Source organism: Hibiscus syriacus, unplaced genomic scaffold, assembly GCF_006381635.1.
Source record: "Hibiscus syriacus cultivar Baekdansim isolate YM2019G1 unplaced genomic scaffold, ASM638163v2 tig00110462_pilon, whole genome shotgun sequence".
In the NCBI taxonomy this organism is placed as follows: domain Eukaryota; kingdom Viridiplantae; phylum Streptophyta; class Magnoliopsida; order Malvales; family Malvaceae; genus Hibiscus; species Hibiscus syriacus.
The window spans coordinates 1,373,789-1,388,474 of record NW_024062747.1 but is presented as its reverse complement, the minus strand read 5'-3'; the positions used below and the strand labels follow the sequence as shown (position 1 = coordinate 1,388,474).

At 32.6% G+C, this 14,686-nt stretch overlaps 3 protein-coding genes and 1 long non-coding RNA gene across 4 annotated transcripts; 1 reads left to right on the top strand and 3 right to left on the bottom strand.

Moving 5' to 3' along the window:
* Positions 1 to 1,077: 1,077 nt before the first annotated feature.
* On the top strand, positions 1,078 to 3,288 carry LOC120127030 (protein PLASTID MOVEMENT IMPAIRED 15-like). The gene is made up of 3 exons (XM_039145045.1): positions 1,078 to 1,098; positions 1,203 to 1,334; positions 1,458 to 3,288. Exons 2-3 carry the CDS (start codon positions 1,209 to 1,211, stop codon positions 3,051 to 3,053), a joined length of 1,722 nt encoding a protein of 573 aa, XP_039000976.1. The 5' UTR covers positions 1,078 to 1,098; positions 1,203 to 1,208; the 3' UTR covers positions 3,054 to 3,288.
* Positions 3,289 to 3,913: 625 nt separating this feature from the next.
* On the bottom strand, positions 3,914 to 10,170 carry LOC120127031 (protein DETOXIFICATION 3-like). Its single transcript, XM_039145046.1, has 5 exons — positions 9,865 to 10,170; positions 4,538 to 5,078; positions 4,340 to 4,426; positions 4,165 to 4,221; positions 3,914 to 4,057 (listed from the first exon to the last, which is right to left on the bottom strand). Exons 1-4 carry the CDS (start codon positions 10,049 to 10,051, stop codon positions 4,185 to 4,187), a joined length of 852 nt encoding a protein of 283 aa, XP_039000977.1. The 5' UTR covers positions 10,052 to 10,170; the 3' UTR covers positions 3,914 to 4,057; positions 4,165 to 4,184.
* On the bottom strand, positions 8,332 to 9,001 carry LOC120127033. The gene is made up of 2 exons (XR_005516502.1): positions 8,678 to 9,001; positions 8,332 to 8,574 (listed from the first exon to the last, which is right to left on the bottom strand). It is a non-coding gene; the product is annotated as an uncharacterized LOC120127033 (long non-coding RNA).
* Positions 10,171 to 12,325: 2,155 nt separating the features above from the next.
* Positions 12,326 to 14,213, bottom strand: LOC120126947. Its single transcript, XM_039144983.1, has 7 exons — positions 14,050 to 14,213; positions 13,707 to 13,778; positions 13,532 to 13,599; positions 13,291 to 13,435; positions 12,948 to 13,028; positions 12,764 to 12,859; positions 12,326 to 12,614 (listed from the first exon to the last, which is right to left on the bottom strand). The coding sequence occupies exons 1-7, from the start codon at positions 14,161 to 14,163 to the stop codon at positions 12,522 to 12,524; spliced, it is 669 nt and encodes a 222-aa protein (XP_039000914.1). The 5' UTR covers positions 14,164 to 14,213; the 3' UTR covers positions 12,326 to 12,521.
* Between the last annotated feature and the right edge of the window lie 473 nt (positions 14,214 to 14,686).

Genomic DNA, 14,686 nt, shown 5'->3' with positions numbered 1-14,686 from the left:
TATTTATAGAAGTTTGTTGTGATGCACTTCTATGTTTCTTAGCAATATAGGATTGTTTTGCTCTCATATTTTTACTCTTTAGACTTTTGGGATGCTCTTCTATGTTTTTTAGCCATGTGAGATTATTTTTAAAAAAAAATTAAACCAAAAAATATCATTTTGTTATGCTTTTTTTATCCTCAAATTTATTTTTTAATTATAGTTATATAATTATATTTATTATTTAATATGTTTTAACTTAAATATTATGTTGTAGTTAATTTGAATCATTTTGTTTCACTTGATTTTATGGTTTTTAATTTATATATGTTATGACTTGCTTTGAATGTGACTTATGATATAAAAAATTATTTTTTATTAAATATTTTTAGTATTTTTATTTAATTTTTTAAATAATTATGACGTCGTTCGGTTCTTTCGAACGGTTAGATTAATTTGACCGGTTGAATTAGTGAACCGATAGCATAACCGATTCGCCAGTCCGATTCTGAAAACCATAGTTGTGACTCGCTGTTTCAGCTTAGTCGTTCCGCTAAAAACAAAAGCATTGCCTTTTACTCTTTCCACTCCTTTGACGAACTTCTCAAGACCTTTTCAATCCCTTATATCATGGCCCTTTTGGCTTTTACCTTATGTACAACAACAACAATATTTGTTAAAAAATATCACCCGTGCAAAAAAAAAAAATAACTTAAAAAATAATATTTTATCTTAAATTAAATTAATTTTAAATTCGAGTCCATATATAAATATAATTCATCCAAAATTAAATCTGGTGAGGCTTTTCCGTTCGGACCCTTCACCACAAACCAAACCCAAAAAACAATTCCAAATTTAAATTTAAGAATAAAATTAAAATTGGAAGATTAAACATGCTTAATTCCATCACTAACAAAAATGACGGTCCAAAATGCAATAATAAGATAATTATTAGCCGATCATTAAAGATTCACTATTTTATTTTTATTTTTGTTTTATCTTTTATCCTATCTCCTTGGTATTTGAGTACAATTTTTAGTACTTAACGACCTTTGTATTTATAAACTCTTCCCTCTCCCATTTTTACTCTTAATTTCCACGCACCTCTACAGTTTCCTGGTATGTTCTCACTCTACAATTTCCACTTTCAATTTCCCTTTTCTTTTAAACCTGTTTTTCTATCAATATATTTGAACTTTCTGATTTGTTTGCCATTGAAACAGTTTAAAATGGACAGGGAAAAGTATGAAGACAAAAGAAGAATTGGGTCAATTAAAGCTGCTGTTAATATGTATGGAGATATGATTTTGGATGGAAATTCTTCATTGAAGAAACCCCCGGTGGATTTTCCAGAGGTATAATTTTTACCACCGCTGTGAAAAGTGAAAACCCTTTTTGTTTATATGCAATTGTTGGAACTTTTTTAGTTTTCAAATCGATTGACAAAGTTGCAATCTGTGGGGTAACTCTTGTTTTAGAAGCCTTGTTCAAGGGTAAAAGAGCTTCACAGGGCAAGAAGGGGCATGAATATATACAGAGAGAGTAGAAGAACTGCAGAATCAGCTAAGGCTATGGCAGAATCCGAGCTCTTCGGTTCAAGGGAAACGGTTAACGATCCGGCTTTGGTGGTCGAGGAATCAAATTTTAAGGCTAAGAAAAATGCATCGGTTGCCAAGAAGAGTATCGAAAGTTATCAGTATGAAGAAGTGATGAGAGAATTGGAATTGGTGAAACAAGAACTGAGTCAACTAAAGCTTCATATGGCATCTGTTATGGAGGAGAAGGCAAGAGCAGAAAAGGAATTTGAAGACTCTGGCTTTAGAATGAAGTCTAACGGTGCCTCTGTTGAAGCGCTTAAGGAGCAAATTGAGGCAGCCAAAAAGGAACATGTGCTAGTTGAATTGGCTCAGATTGAGGCTCAGAAAGAAGTTGGAGAAATCGAAGCTCAAAGAGCGAAAGAAGCCGTTGACTTCTCGTTTTGGAACAGGGAAACAAAGAAGAAAGTTAAGGACATAACTGAAGAGATTGATCAGTCCAAAGAGTTGGAAACAAAATTTGGTGCCACTTTGTCTGATATTAGTCTCTTACAAGATGTGCTGATGCAAGTTAAGGGACTAGACGGTGTGGTTCCGAAAGGTGATGATGAGGACTTGAAGCAAAAAGATGATAGTTTTCATAGTGTTGAAAAAGTGGAACCTTCAGTTTCCTTGGAGTCGATCATGAAAGAACTGGAGGCAGCTAAGAAAGAATTGGATTCCATCAAAGATGAAGGTTTTCAGTATATGTCCTCCATGGATATCATAAGAAATGAGCTGAAACATGTTACAGAAGAAACAGCAAAGTTGAAGAAAACAGAAGAAAAGGCGGATACGAAAGTTAAAAGCCTCAATTCGAAGCTGGTGAGAGCCAAATCCAAGTTGGAAGCAGTGACCGCAGCCGAAGAAAAGGCTAAATCGATAGAGATGAACTTTTTCCTCAACCTTGAACAGTCAAGGGCAGAAGTGGAGGCATCAAAGAAAGAGAAGATGCTTATCACTGAAGACATTGCAACTATCAAGGCAGAAATCCAGAAAACTGAGTTCGAAATAGATGTAACCGAGGAAAGATTGCAGGCAGCTATGCAAGAACTTGAGGTGGTTAAGGCATCAGAAGCTTTAGCTCTAGAAAAGTTAAGATCTCTCATAGAGACTACAATGCAATCTAGAGCTTCAGCATCTAACCATAGTTCCTCAATCACTGTCTCAAGGTTTGAGTATGAGTATTTAACTGGACATGCAGTTGGAGCTGAAGAGATCGCAGATAAAAAGGTTGCCACAGCTCAGGCATGGATCGAAGCTTTCAAGGCCAGTGAGAGGGAGATATTGATGAAAACTGAAATGGCTCATAGGGAGCTTAGAGAATTGAGAGTAGAGGAGGAGAATGATGTATCACTTTCAGAAAAGAAAAATTTGGATTCACCAAACGTGCAATTACCTTTGGTTAGAGTTAGATCCGCTAAAAGCAATGGCAATTCAACCCCATCACGAAGAGCAAAGCTCCGTAAATCCGCGTCGCCTGCAATACCGGAGAGTTAATCAAATTCATTCATCGTTAAGAAGAAAAGAAAGTCTGATGCCAAATTTAACCAATTTCTTTGATGGCAAGAAAGTTGACAAAGATGAGTAAGCTGCTGGTGAATGTTTTTTGTTTTCTTTTACAAGCATTTGACTGCAACACAGTTGGAGTGATGTTTTCCCAAAAATTACTTGCTTCTTTTTAACTAAAACTTGAATATGATACGAGTGTGTAAAGCGTAATAAGAAATGCAATTGTGGGTGAGTTTTCAACTTGGCATGGCTCATTCTAGTTCCTGCTTATATCAGATGTTTGCCCATTTGAGCCTTTTCATGACATTTGCGAACAAATAGTTGTTACTAATATTATTTATCATAAGCTCCTTCAAGCTGCGCCATTATTTGCTGCGATCGGCTTCTCGGGCATTCTTTCCCTCACATTGCTTGCCTGCCATTTTTCCATAAACTTTGTCGATCATCTATTGTTTAGGATTTAAATTGTAATAACAGATGAAAATTTACCAGTTTCTGCCAATTCGTAGAGGCAGTGACGAGAGCAAGCACCAATGCCTAAACAGTAGTACCGGACAAGATCCCGGTCCAAAGCCCCTTCCCTCTCCACTTTGCAACAAAACACAACAAAGCTGCTACTGGAATTCCCACTAGGTAATATGCCCCCAGATTTACGTAGGCACCAATATGCTGCCACCCAGTTCCTCTTGCCACGCCTAATCATCAACACAAAACTCTCATAAACAAACCATAAGTCTAGATCATTGTAAATTGCAGCGTTTTGTGTTACAAGTGTTAATTTCAATGCAGACGCTTGGTCTTTCTGTCGAAGCAGGGGAATAATTTGTGCAATATAATTGACGACTTCCACTTCATTGCTAAAAGACGTGGCGCCAAGCAAGTAAGACGATGACCACCATGATTGGCTCGATTAATCCGATTACTGTTGCAACAATTACAGACAGTTGAGCTGCTTCTGGATTTCCGGCTCCTAATTCATCGAAACCCTTTTGCTGCCAAGTTTACTCATCATAGATTCCATGCATTTTAGATCATAAATATTTGTAGCTAATTACTATAATAGACATGGTTTCATAGAATGAAAGATTATGGATTTTACCTTGCAGCAGCGCTGTTCCCTTACGGTACAAAGAAATGTAAAGCGGTGATTGTCATGCTTTAACGTTGCACAAGTCAAGAGATGATCAGTATATAAGAAGAAAAACAAAACCCTATAGAGTAAAAACTGAACTCAAGTTCTGAAACACTAAATTATTACAGGTTTAGATGCGTACCATATAGAAAGAACTGTAGTTTCGAGCATTGAATCCGGTAAAAGTCCTGATAGCATTATAAGCAGCTCGAATGACCACCATTCAAGACTACAAAATTAACCGATAACCGAACCAAAGAAAATCAATTCAGTTATTCAGTTAGAACCTAATTATCAACACCCCTACAAATCATATAAACCAAGAAGGTTATTACATTACAAAATCATTGCAGCAGAAGGGACCCCATAGCTAAAGATCTCTTTGACGCATGAGAGAACGTCCTTGAAGATAAAAGCACGAGACTTCTCACATGCTGAAGAGTACCTCATGTAAATAACAAGCAATATTACATTAAACCAGAGAGCTAAACCGGTTGATAAAGCCGCTCCAGTCATTCCCATGCTTGTTTTGTGCGTTAGAATCCAACAAAGAGATATATGGAGAAGTACAGCTGTAGAAGAGCTCAAGAACATGGGAAGAACCAAGCTTTGGCACTGAAGATATCGAATCAATGACTGGAGAATCGGGTGTGCAAGCAATGCAGGAATGAGCCAGATTGCATATCTGCCAGCTTCCACTGCGATTTCAGGGTTTTGACCCAGTGATACTAACAGATTGTCCAAGAATATCCAAAAAAAAGCATATCGGAATACAAATTGGGAGGGAAAGTATCGAACAGTAGGTGTAAGATCCGAGCTTTTGATATTGTTGAGCTCCATAAGCTTGCCCACATAGTCTCCAGTGCTCCGGAGATTCCGAACTATTGAATGTAACATAAGAACAAATGGATAATGTAATTAATTTTTGGATAAACTACATATATAGTCACTAAACTATAGAGTAAATTATATTTTGACCACTGTTATATTAATTTTACCAATCAAATCACTTAATTATTTTAACGGTATAAATTAAGTCACTGGCCGTTAACTTTTAAGTTAACGGGAATACTTACATGACAATTAAATCAATTTGCATAATTATATATTTAGTCCATTATATTTATACATTTAATTAATTTAGTCCTAATTTTAAAAGATCAACAAATGTAGCCGTCATTATTTACAAAACGTTGCAATTTAATCTTAATTTTAATTAGAAATAATTAAGGACTAAATTTATTGATTTATTTAATTAAGACTTAATTGATCGACAATGTAAATAATAAGGACTACATGTGTAATAATACAAATTTGCTTAACTACCACATCTCGTTTCCGTTATAGTTTGACCACTTTTAACGGTAATTGCTTAATTGAAACTATTTAAACAATTAAATGACCTTATTGGACAAATAAATAGATCAATGGTCATAGTAAATTTCCCTTAATTTTTATATAAGGAGAACCAAGACCATTGTTGCACAATAATGAAGTATCATAGTAATTGATTTAACATAGATTGGGCATATTTAACCTCAATGGAAGAAAGTTCAAATATAGAATTTTAATTTCTTTTCCAATGTAAAAATCTACAAAATTGATATATATTTACCACAATTCACTTATCACCTTTCCGGTTCTAGATGCAATGATTAGTATTGTTTTGTTTAAAAAAATTATAACATAGAAGTGTGTGTACATAGAACTCATCAAAAGTGATCTCAGTGATAAAATGAAATATTATTCTCCCGAAAAATACCGAGTTTGAGTAGCTTCTTTTGCATAACATATGTGTTGTCAATGGAAAAAAAAATATTATGAACTATACTACCTTATAATCACATCATCCTATTAAAAAAATATTTGTGTATATATATGGTTGAAATATGTCAGCGTCCCTATATTATTTTAAAATTTTAATTTTAATTCTCATAATTTTATAATATACTATTTTTTTATTCAAAAATGATTAGACTATTTACTAAATTATGTTCAATTTTACTGTTTTGTTGACCTAGAATATAGAAAATATAAAAATAACTTTTTGCATCCCTAAATTTTAAATCTTTTATTAATTGGACCCTTAAAAACTTCAATCGTAAATGAATGAAATTGTAATATCAATTAATGATAATTTTTAATTTATTTTGAAGATAAAGGGTAAATTGATTAAAACGAATATTTTACAAATTTAAAATTATTTATTTTTATAATTATCAAATCAACCGTAAAATTGAACAAAAATTAAAAGAACAAAAAGTAATATAAACACGTCGTAAAATAAAATATAAAAAATAAATTTTAAGTTTCAAAAATTAGACTCAGAATATTTAAACTTATATTCATATATCTTATTACACTATATAAAGTTTCTATCAATTCAATTATCTTGATTAAATATGTGATATTTGACTCTTCATATACTATTTATTTTATTTTATTTTTCTCTTCCCATCAATCGTAACCTTAAATATACTTTTATTACACGTGTTAAAGTTTGTGGGTCTACACAACCCTGACCGAATTAATAATATAATGTAAAGGCCCACCAATAGTGGTGAAAAGGATATGTATAAAAAATTGAATGAAAATAATGTAAATTCGTTTTAAAATTTGTATCTTTAACAAGTCTCACTTTCTCAGAAAAAAAAAAGATTTTAGAAAATATACGTGTTGAAAATTATTTTAGTATCTAGATTATTTGTTAGAGTGTACTTAGAATTTATTGGGTATATATAATAAATTTTATAAAATATAATAAATAATTAAAATTTATCATGTAGACACTATGAGTTCTATATAATTTCGTCCACCCACCCAATTAGTTCTAAATTTTAATATATTTTGTGAAACTCTTCGTGTGAAGATAAAGGATTCCATGTGTATTGTAATAAACCGTCTAGATCTCAAATTAATTATCCAACAATTGTATTTTTTAATTCTTTTTTCTCGTTTGCAATATTTCTAAAATTTATTATTTATAACGTTTTAAAATGATTTTTAAATAAAAATCTTTATGATAATTATTAACAATCAGTTCATTTAGTGGGATGAGATATTAAATATCTTAAATAAAATTAGATTTCAAATTCTTACGTTTGCGAATAAAGTAAACAGAGTAACTATCATAATTGACCACTATAAAACTCCATCTCATATAATAGACAAATAGTCATATACAAATAGTTAAATAAAAAAATATTATTTTAACTTATAAAAATATAAAATAATCATATTATATTAATTATTACCAAAGTATTAATTATGTTCTATATTAATTACTTAAATTTTTTATTTTCATAAACTAATTACAAATCTTTATCTTAAAAGATTAAACAAGATTATCAAATTGATAGACACATCCAAACTTTTTATTTTTATATTTATAATTTTAAAAAAAATTTGTATAAATAAATATTTACATTAAAATAATAAATTCAATTTGAATGCGATAAAGTTCAATAACAAATTGATGTGTGTTTTTCTTTTCTTTTTCTTTTCTTTTTGGATAAATTCTAATACCTAGAGAAGAGTAAAAAGAAGACTCTTAAGAGAAGAAATGTGTGCTCCTAATAAATTTAAAATTTATAACTTAAAAAATATAAAAAATTAAATTAAATAAATTTACCAATCGACCAAATATATTTAGTAATGTTTTTGTTTTATGTTATAATGTTATTAGAATTTAAACTTTAATTTTGTCAAAAATGGTTTCCATAGTTAGACGATACGTCTTCCGCACGTTTTTCCGTTTAAAATTTAGAGAAAATAACTTGAGTGACCGAAAATGCCTTATAATATATTATTTTAACCAACTTTTTTTGAGTTTGCAAAAATAACCAACGAATTTGCAACTCAATTTCGAATTCGTAACACAAAAACCAAATTCGCAACACAGTTTTCGTATTAGCAACAAGAACTTACATTTCGCAACATGAATTTGCCAAATTCGTAACTCAAATTCGGATTTCACAACTCGAATTCGCCAATTTCGCAACTCAATTTTCGAATTCGAGTTGCGAAATGTAAATTCTTGTTTAGACCGGTAGGCAGAGGTAACGAACTTACGCGAGAATCCATTTGTCGTTGAGCAGAGGCAACGCCTCGGTGGGTGCTGAAGTGGGGTTCTTCGCCTCGAGCTGAGTTATAAGCTCAACAATCTCAACCCTGGTCTCACTACTAGCTTTCAATCCACGATCAGTCCCATAAAACGAATCCACCAAAGCTTTCTTCAAGCTCTGGATTTCCACCACTTGGTCAGGCTTCTTCTCTTCTTCTGCCATAGCCACTCCAGGACTCTCTATCACAACCGGCTCCTCCTTGTCTGGGCCCCATTCATCGTCGGCGTCCGAAGCACAGACCTGGAAAACATGTCTTTCCTGGAGTGATCTCTGGGTCAAAATTGAGTTGCGAAATTAGCGAATTCGAGTTGCGAAATGTAAATTCTTGTTTAGATCGATGGGCAGAGGCAACGAACTTACGCGAGAATCCATTTGCCGTTGAGTAGAGGCAACGCCTCGGTGGGTGCTGGAGTAGGGTTCTTCGCCTCGAGCTGAGTTATAAGCTCAACAATCTCAGCCCTGGTCTCACTACTAGCTTTCAATCCACGATCAGTCCCATAAAACGAATCCCCCAAAGCTTTCTTCAAGCTCTGGATTTCCACCTCTGGGTCAGGCTTCTTCTGCCACGACCACTCCAGGACTTTCTATCACAACCGGCTCCTCCTTGTCTGGGCCTCATTCGTCGTCGGCGTCCGAAGCACGGACCTGGAAAACAGGTCTTGCCTGGAGTGATCTCTGGGTCAAAATTGAGTTGCGAAATTGGCGAATTCGAGTTGCGAATTTGAAAACTGAATTGCGAATTTGACAAATTCGTGTTGCGAAACGTAAATTCTTGTTGCGAATTCGAAAACTATGTTGCGAATTTGGCTTTCATGTTGCGTATTCGAAATTGAGTTGCGAATTCGTTGGTTATTTTTGCAACCCCAATTTTTTTTTATTAAAATCATATATTATAAGGCATTTTCGGCCACTCAAGTTATTTTCTCTAAAATTTAACGAGGAAGAAAATCAGCTCGTCTCCTTCCTATATGCCGTAAATAAAATATATAAATAAATAAAACAAATATTTTATTGAAATTTGTCAATAAATAAATTAATAAATAATCTCAGATTCACCTTTGTACAACTTAATTTTAATAATTTGAAATCGTCTATCAAAAACAAAGTTTCAATAATCAAAATTTGTTTTATTAAAAATAAAGTTTCAATACCATACTATAAAAAAATCTAAAAAATCCACATATAAAGATTCATTTTATTCACATATAAAAATCATGTGAGATACTCTTTCTTAATATTTTGAATATAATATAAAGAAATTTACATTGGATTCAACAATTATTCTAAGTTTGGTTATCATAACTTTTTAAGACATCTTCAATTAAGCTGTGAATATCCAAAGTAATAATACGGTTGATTATGCTGCTTTTAAAGGTATCTTTAATTAAGCTAGAGGATTTAGGGATTTTGAAGTTTCGGATTTAAATTTTATTGCGATTAATCAGAGATTTGTTTCGATGAATTAATTATTCAGAGTGAATTTGCAGGTTAAAACACAAGAAACTATGGAAATTAAAGGATTCGAGAGGGAGAGAAGACGTACAATAAAGCTGAAGCCGGTGACGTTGGCGAAGGAGACACCCAAGGCACAACCAGAAAGAGGTAGCTCCCAGAGGTGGCCGACCATTATCACTGATATGACCTGCAAAAGGTACTGCGACACCGATACCGCCACCATCGGCACCGCCATGTAGCTCACCGCTTTTAACTCCTCTGTGAATCCGCTCCATGTTATCTTCCTTTTTTCTTCCTCTAAATTTATTCTACATAGCAATGGCTCTTCCATTTTATTCCCCTCTCCTCTCAACAATACTCTCTAGGATCCCATCTAAGCTCCATTTATTGAGCTTTGAACGAAGTTGGCTCAATCTATTCTATTGATGTTGATAATCACCGCGGGGATCTGCGCTTTAAATATTTGATGGATTATTTTTTTTAAAAAATAATTTTGTTGGTCAAAATCTGAAGGTGCTACAATAAGTTTTGAAAGTGTATTTATCATAAATAGATTTTGAATTTATCTAATAACATGGGTGAATTCCCAATTTAGTCATCCAATTAGTTTTTGCATTTTGATCACTAATGTTATATTTTCATTCTATTTTAGTCATTAATCATTAAGTTTTAACATAAATAATGACATGACTTGGTATAATAATAATTTTAGCCCTTAAAATTTATAAGTTCAATAAGTTTGTTTATAATTCAAAATAATTTAATAAATTTAACTTTTATATTTAAAAAAATTTATCAATTTAATCTTTACTTAACTAAAACTCTAATCTTGTTGCAGCCACCACCTTCAAGTCGTCCTTCTATGTTGTCTTTGACACCTTCTTCGACTAACGAGCCCGACCATCGTAAATCTATTTCAAGGATAAGTTTTAATATGGAATTAGCTGGTAACGAAGCCATCCAGTGATAATCATTATAATGTCAAAACTTTGAATAGTTTTCTTTAAGTCGCAATTTTAAGGAGAAAATACTATATTCGGTATGTGTACCTTAATAAAATATAGGGTAAACTACACTTTAGTACCTAAACTATTAATTTTATTTCATTGTAGTACCTAAACTTTCAATTATTTCAAAATCATATCTAATGTTTATTGTTTTTTTCATTTTAATACCTCCATCGTTAGATTAACGGGACTACGGCACGTGGTACTTTTTATGAATAAATTATATCATTCGTCACTTAACTATCTTCTTACTCCTATTTTGGTCACTAAAGTTTAAAAATTTCCTATTTAACTACTCAACTTTCAAATTGCTCATATTTTAATCACTATAAATTATTTTATTAATAATTTTTGTGACATGAATTTTTATTATTTTTTAATATATAATTAAAATAAAAAAATAAATTTGAAAGTTAGAGTAATTAAATTAGGAGTAATTTGAAATTTAAGTAATTAAATTTAAAAAATTAAACTTCAATTATTAAAATAGGAGTGAGAAGATAGTTGAGTAATAAATGATGTAATTTATCCATAAAAAAGTGTCATGTTGTAATAGTTCTACTAAGTTTTTAACGGTGAGGTATCAAAAGTAAACATTAGGTATGATTTTAAAACAAATGAAAATTTAGGTATTAAAACGAAACAAAACTGATAGTTTATATATTAAATGTGTAGTTTACTCTAAAATATATAAAGTGATACTTGTAGTTTTAAATGTTTATTGAACCCATCAAATGACCTTGATTAAAGAATGTTATTTTCTTAGAGGTTTTGAGTTCGAATATTTGATAGGGATGTTTAAATAGTCAGTTCGAACATCGAACCAACCAAATACCCATTAATTGAATTAGCCAATTTTTCCCTTAATCATTAACTAATTTTTTTTATAATTTTTTGTTTAGTTAGATTAATTTGAGTTTAATAGAGATATTTTTTTATTTTAGTTAAAATTTAATTAGGTCTTAACAATTTAATGGGTCTAGTGTGATTAACAAATAGTCGGATCTTAATTCTTAATGGGTTTGAGCTTAAAATATGTATTAAATATATTTAATATTTTTAGTTTATTCAATTAATTTGGTTAATTAACCGATTTCAAACCGAATTAACCGTATACATAATGTTAAAAAAAGTTAGTTGTTCCCCGATCGAACTAATCGGTGGCCGACCGTTTTGACCGAATTAATTATGGAGGTCGGTTAAGTCGGTTAATTTCGAAAAATAAACACTCCTAGCAGCTGCATCTGCAGGGTGTGTGCACGTTGTTAATCTTAAATAAAGATTGTGAATAAGTATTATCTTGTAATCACTCTAAATAATTCAAAATAAATAAATTTATTGTGATACTTATATTTCGACAAAAATGTTAATTATAATTTTTGTACTTTCAAAAATATCCAATGTGATATAATGTAATTATCTTTTCTCGTAGATAATAAATGTGATTTACATTTACAAATATGTGTTTTCCATAGGAACTGGTCATTTTCTCCATCCCCAGTAGTAATCTATCCTACGGTGCCATATTTATATTTACTGCTATTTTCATAACTGTACACATTATAGCAGTAAAATTTCATTCTGATAAACAATGAACTTCCCTTTCTTCATCCGATTAAGATTTTGATGTCGAACAACCATCATCGGATAGGTATCCTGCTAGTTTTCTCGTGCCGCAAAGATAAATCGAGTACTGAATATTCTCTTCTTCCTTCCATGTGACGCAGAATCAACTAGATCAATGTACACTAATAATTCGTGGCAGTGCCTGCAGCTGCGGTTGCGGCAAATCATTTTCTTCATCTGATGCAGCCAGGGAAAACCGAGGATCCTATAAAATAGTGAAAGTATGCCGGCGATCAGTTGCCCATTTTGCAGGTAGAAAAGCAAGCAGAAGCTGATGAAAATGCACCTATCTAGCAATTAAGTTAGGCGATTGAGTACAGTTATTAAGTTCGATGAAAGTGAATGTATTCGAACCTGGTGCTGTTGACGACGTCGTCGGATAGCGGCTGTGAATGCCTTAACCATGATACATATAGGCAATAGAATCGCAATGGTTTTTAACAATAGTAACTGCAATATAAAGCCAAAAACAAGTTGCACTCATTGGCACCATTCTGCTCATTCTACAAATAGACGTTCTAGTTTAATGTGTTCTTACAGTGATCGATGTCAACGAATAGTCTCCGGTTCCACTGGTCATGATCGGAAGAGTGTGCCGCAGAACTAGAAGAACCATAAACTGCAAATAAGATTGTGAATGAATATAATGGTTGTTGAAATGGTGAAACATTTTCACTAGCTAGAAAAGCAAGGCAACAAGGAAATGAAAGGACAGGGCACAACACAAAATCAAACATTGTCCAGATCAACTGGCATTCAACCATCTTTAGAGAAATTTTCAGTAAGTTTTATATTTTTAATCAATTTCATCGAATAAACCAAACATGTACGAGAGATACGAATCTTCAATTAGAACTATATGTAGAGGAAGAGAGACGTACAATTATAGCAACGACACGACAGCATATCACGCTTTGAGAACTGGGGGCCAAGTAAATATCAAAATCTGACTCCAGAAAATCATGATCGGTTGTGACTATAAAATGCGGACCTCGCAAGTCTCTCCTGGAAATCTCCCAATTCCCTCTGAGATGATATCAAAATTCTTTGTAGATGAGTGAAGGAAACAACTTCATTATACAAGAAAAAGGATAGAATATAGCTAGAGAGCTCGAGATATACCCGAAGTTCAAAGGATCACCTCCATAATGATATAAAGGAGGCGGTGCCATATAACCAGGCCTATATTGCTGCATTTGTGTAAATATTCCAACAAAAGAGAATCAATTGGTTTCATTCAAATTCATGGAAAGATAAGGGTGCAGATGATAAACCGACAATTAAACAATGGTCGGACCTGTTGGCAAATCTCACAGTTGATGTCACCCTTTACATTGCACCACCTCTGGACACATTTCCGGTGAGCATACTGCAACAATAAAGACACAGTAATCATGTAAATTGCTGGTTAAATGTGTCCTAGTTTTCTTGATATGCATGTCTGATGGCTTTCGATCGAGGCATTTGGTTCTCTTCTCTAGGAGAAGGCTAAATTCTAGCTTACATTCAAGGTAACATGAAGAATGCAATGCCAACTTATTCAATTGAATTAGAAATAAGTGATCAGACATTGCTCCTATGGTTTAAGAGTAATGACATTAAGGTTCCAACTAAAAAGAACCAGTTGATGTACAACTGACCTTCAAGCTGCCGCAACAAGAACACGGTGTCTCCATGTTCAAATATTCGTCCTCGTCGTGGCAAATCCGACACTCGACCAATTTACTCGGAGGCGATCCGACATTCCCTTCCATCCTATGAGCTGAATGTTCAAATATCAGCTTTGGAAGCTTCAAGGTCGGATTAAGTTAGCAGATGGTCCACAAGCTTAAAATTAATAACTGAAGATATCTGCAATGGAACCCAAACCCCTTTACATTTCATGAACAAAAGAATTATGAAAAATGAAGATCCTATACAATTAAAAAAAACATATAAAAACAAAATTTGAAGGCTTAAAACGCTTCCATTTTAAATCATTTCACCAGATATATTACAATAAAATGCAACATTCTATAGAAGATAGAAAACAAAAACAGGGCCTGAAAAGCTACAAGAAATGAGAAGAAAATGGAGAAGAACAAAAAACCCAGAAACCAAAAGGCAAAGAATTTGACTAAAAAAGGGGAGAGAAAGAGACCCGTGTTCCAAAAAGGTATCAACTTGATATTTGAAATAGAAACAAAAACATCATGGCTAACGTGGATAGATTTTATTAATTCAATCCGAAAGGGAAAAAGGAGGAGATGCTTACAAGTTACAGGTGAGAAGGAATGG

Excerpts from the sequence above, each read along its gene's own strand:
- LOC120127030 (XM_039145045.1), top strand. The coding sequence starts at position 1,209 with ATGGACAGGGAAAAGTATGAAGACAAAAGAAGAATTGGGTCAATTAAA. Across the intron at positions 1,335-1,457 it reads CCCCGGTGGATTTTCCAGAG|AAGCCTTGTTCAAGGGTAAA; the intron begins GTATAATTTTTA and ends CTCTTGTTTTAG.
- LOC120127031 (XM_039145046.1), bottom strand. The coding sequence starts at position 10,051 with ATGGAGCGGATTCACAGAGGAGTTAAAAGCGGTGAGCTACATGGCGGT. Across the intron at positions 5,079-9,864 it reads TCACCGGCTTCAGCTTTATT|TTCGGAATCTCCGGAGCACT; the intron begins GTACGTCTTCTC and ends TACATTCAATAG. Across the intron at positions 4,222-4,339 it reads ACTACAGTTCTTTCTATATG|CATGACAATCACCGCTTTAC; the intron begins GTACGCATCTAA and ends GCAACGTTAAAG.
- LOC120126947 (XM_039144983.1), bottom strand. The coding sequence starts at position 14,163 with ATGGAAGGGAATGTCGGATCGCCTCCGAGTAAATTGGTCGAGTGTCGG. Across the intron at positions 13,436-13,531 it reads GGTGATCCTTTGAACTTCGG|AGGGAATTGGGAGATTTCCA; the intron begins GTATATCTCGAG and ends ATATCATCTCAG. Across the intron at positions 13,029-13,290 it reads GTCGTGTCGTTGCTATAATT|TTTATGGTTCTTCTAGTTCT; the intron begins GTACGTCTCTCT and ends TCTTATTTGCAG.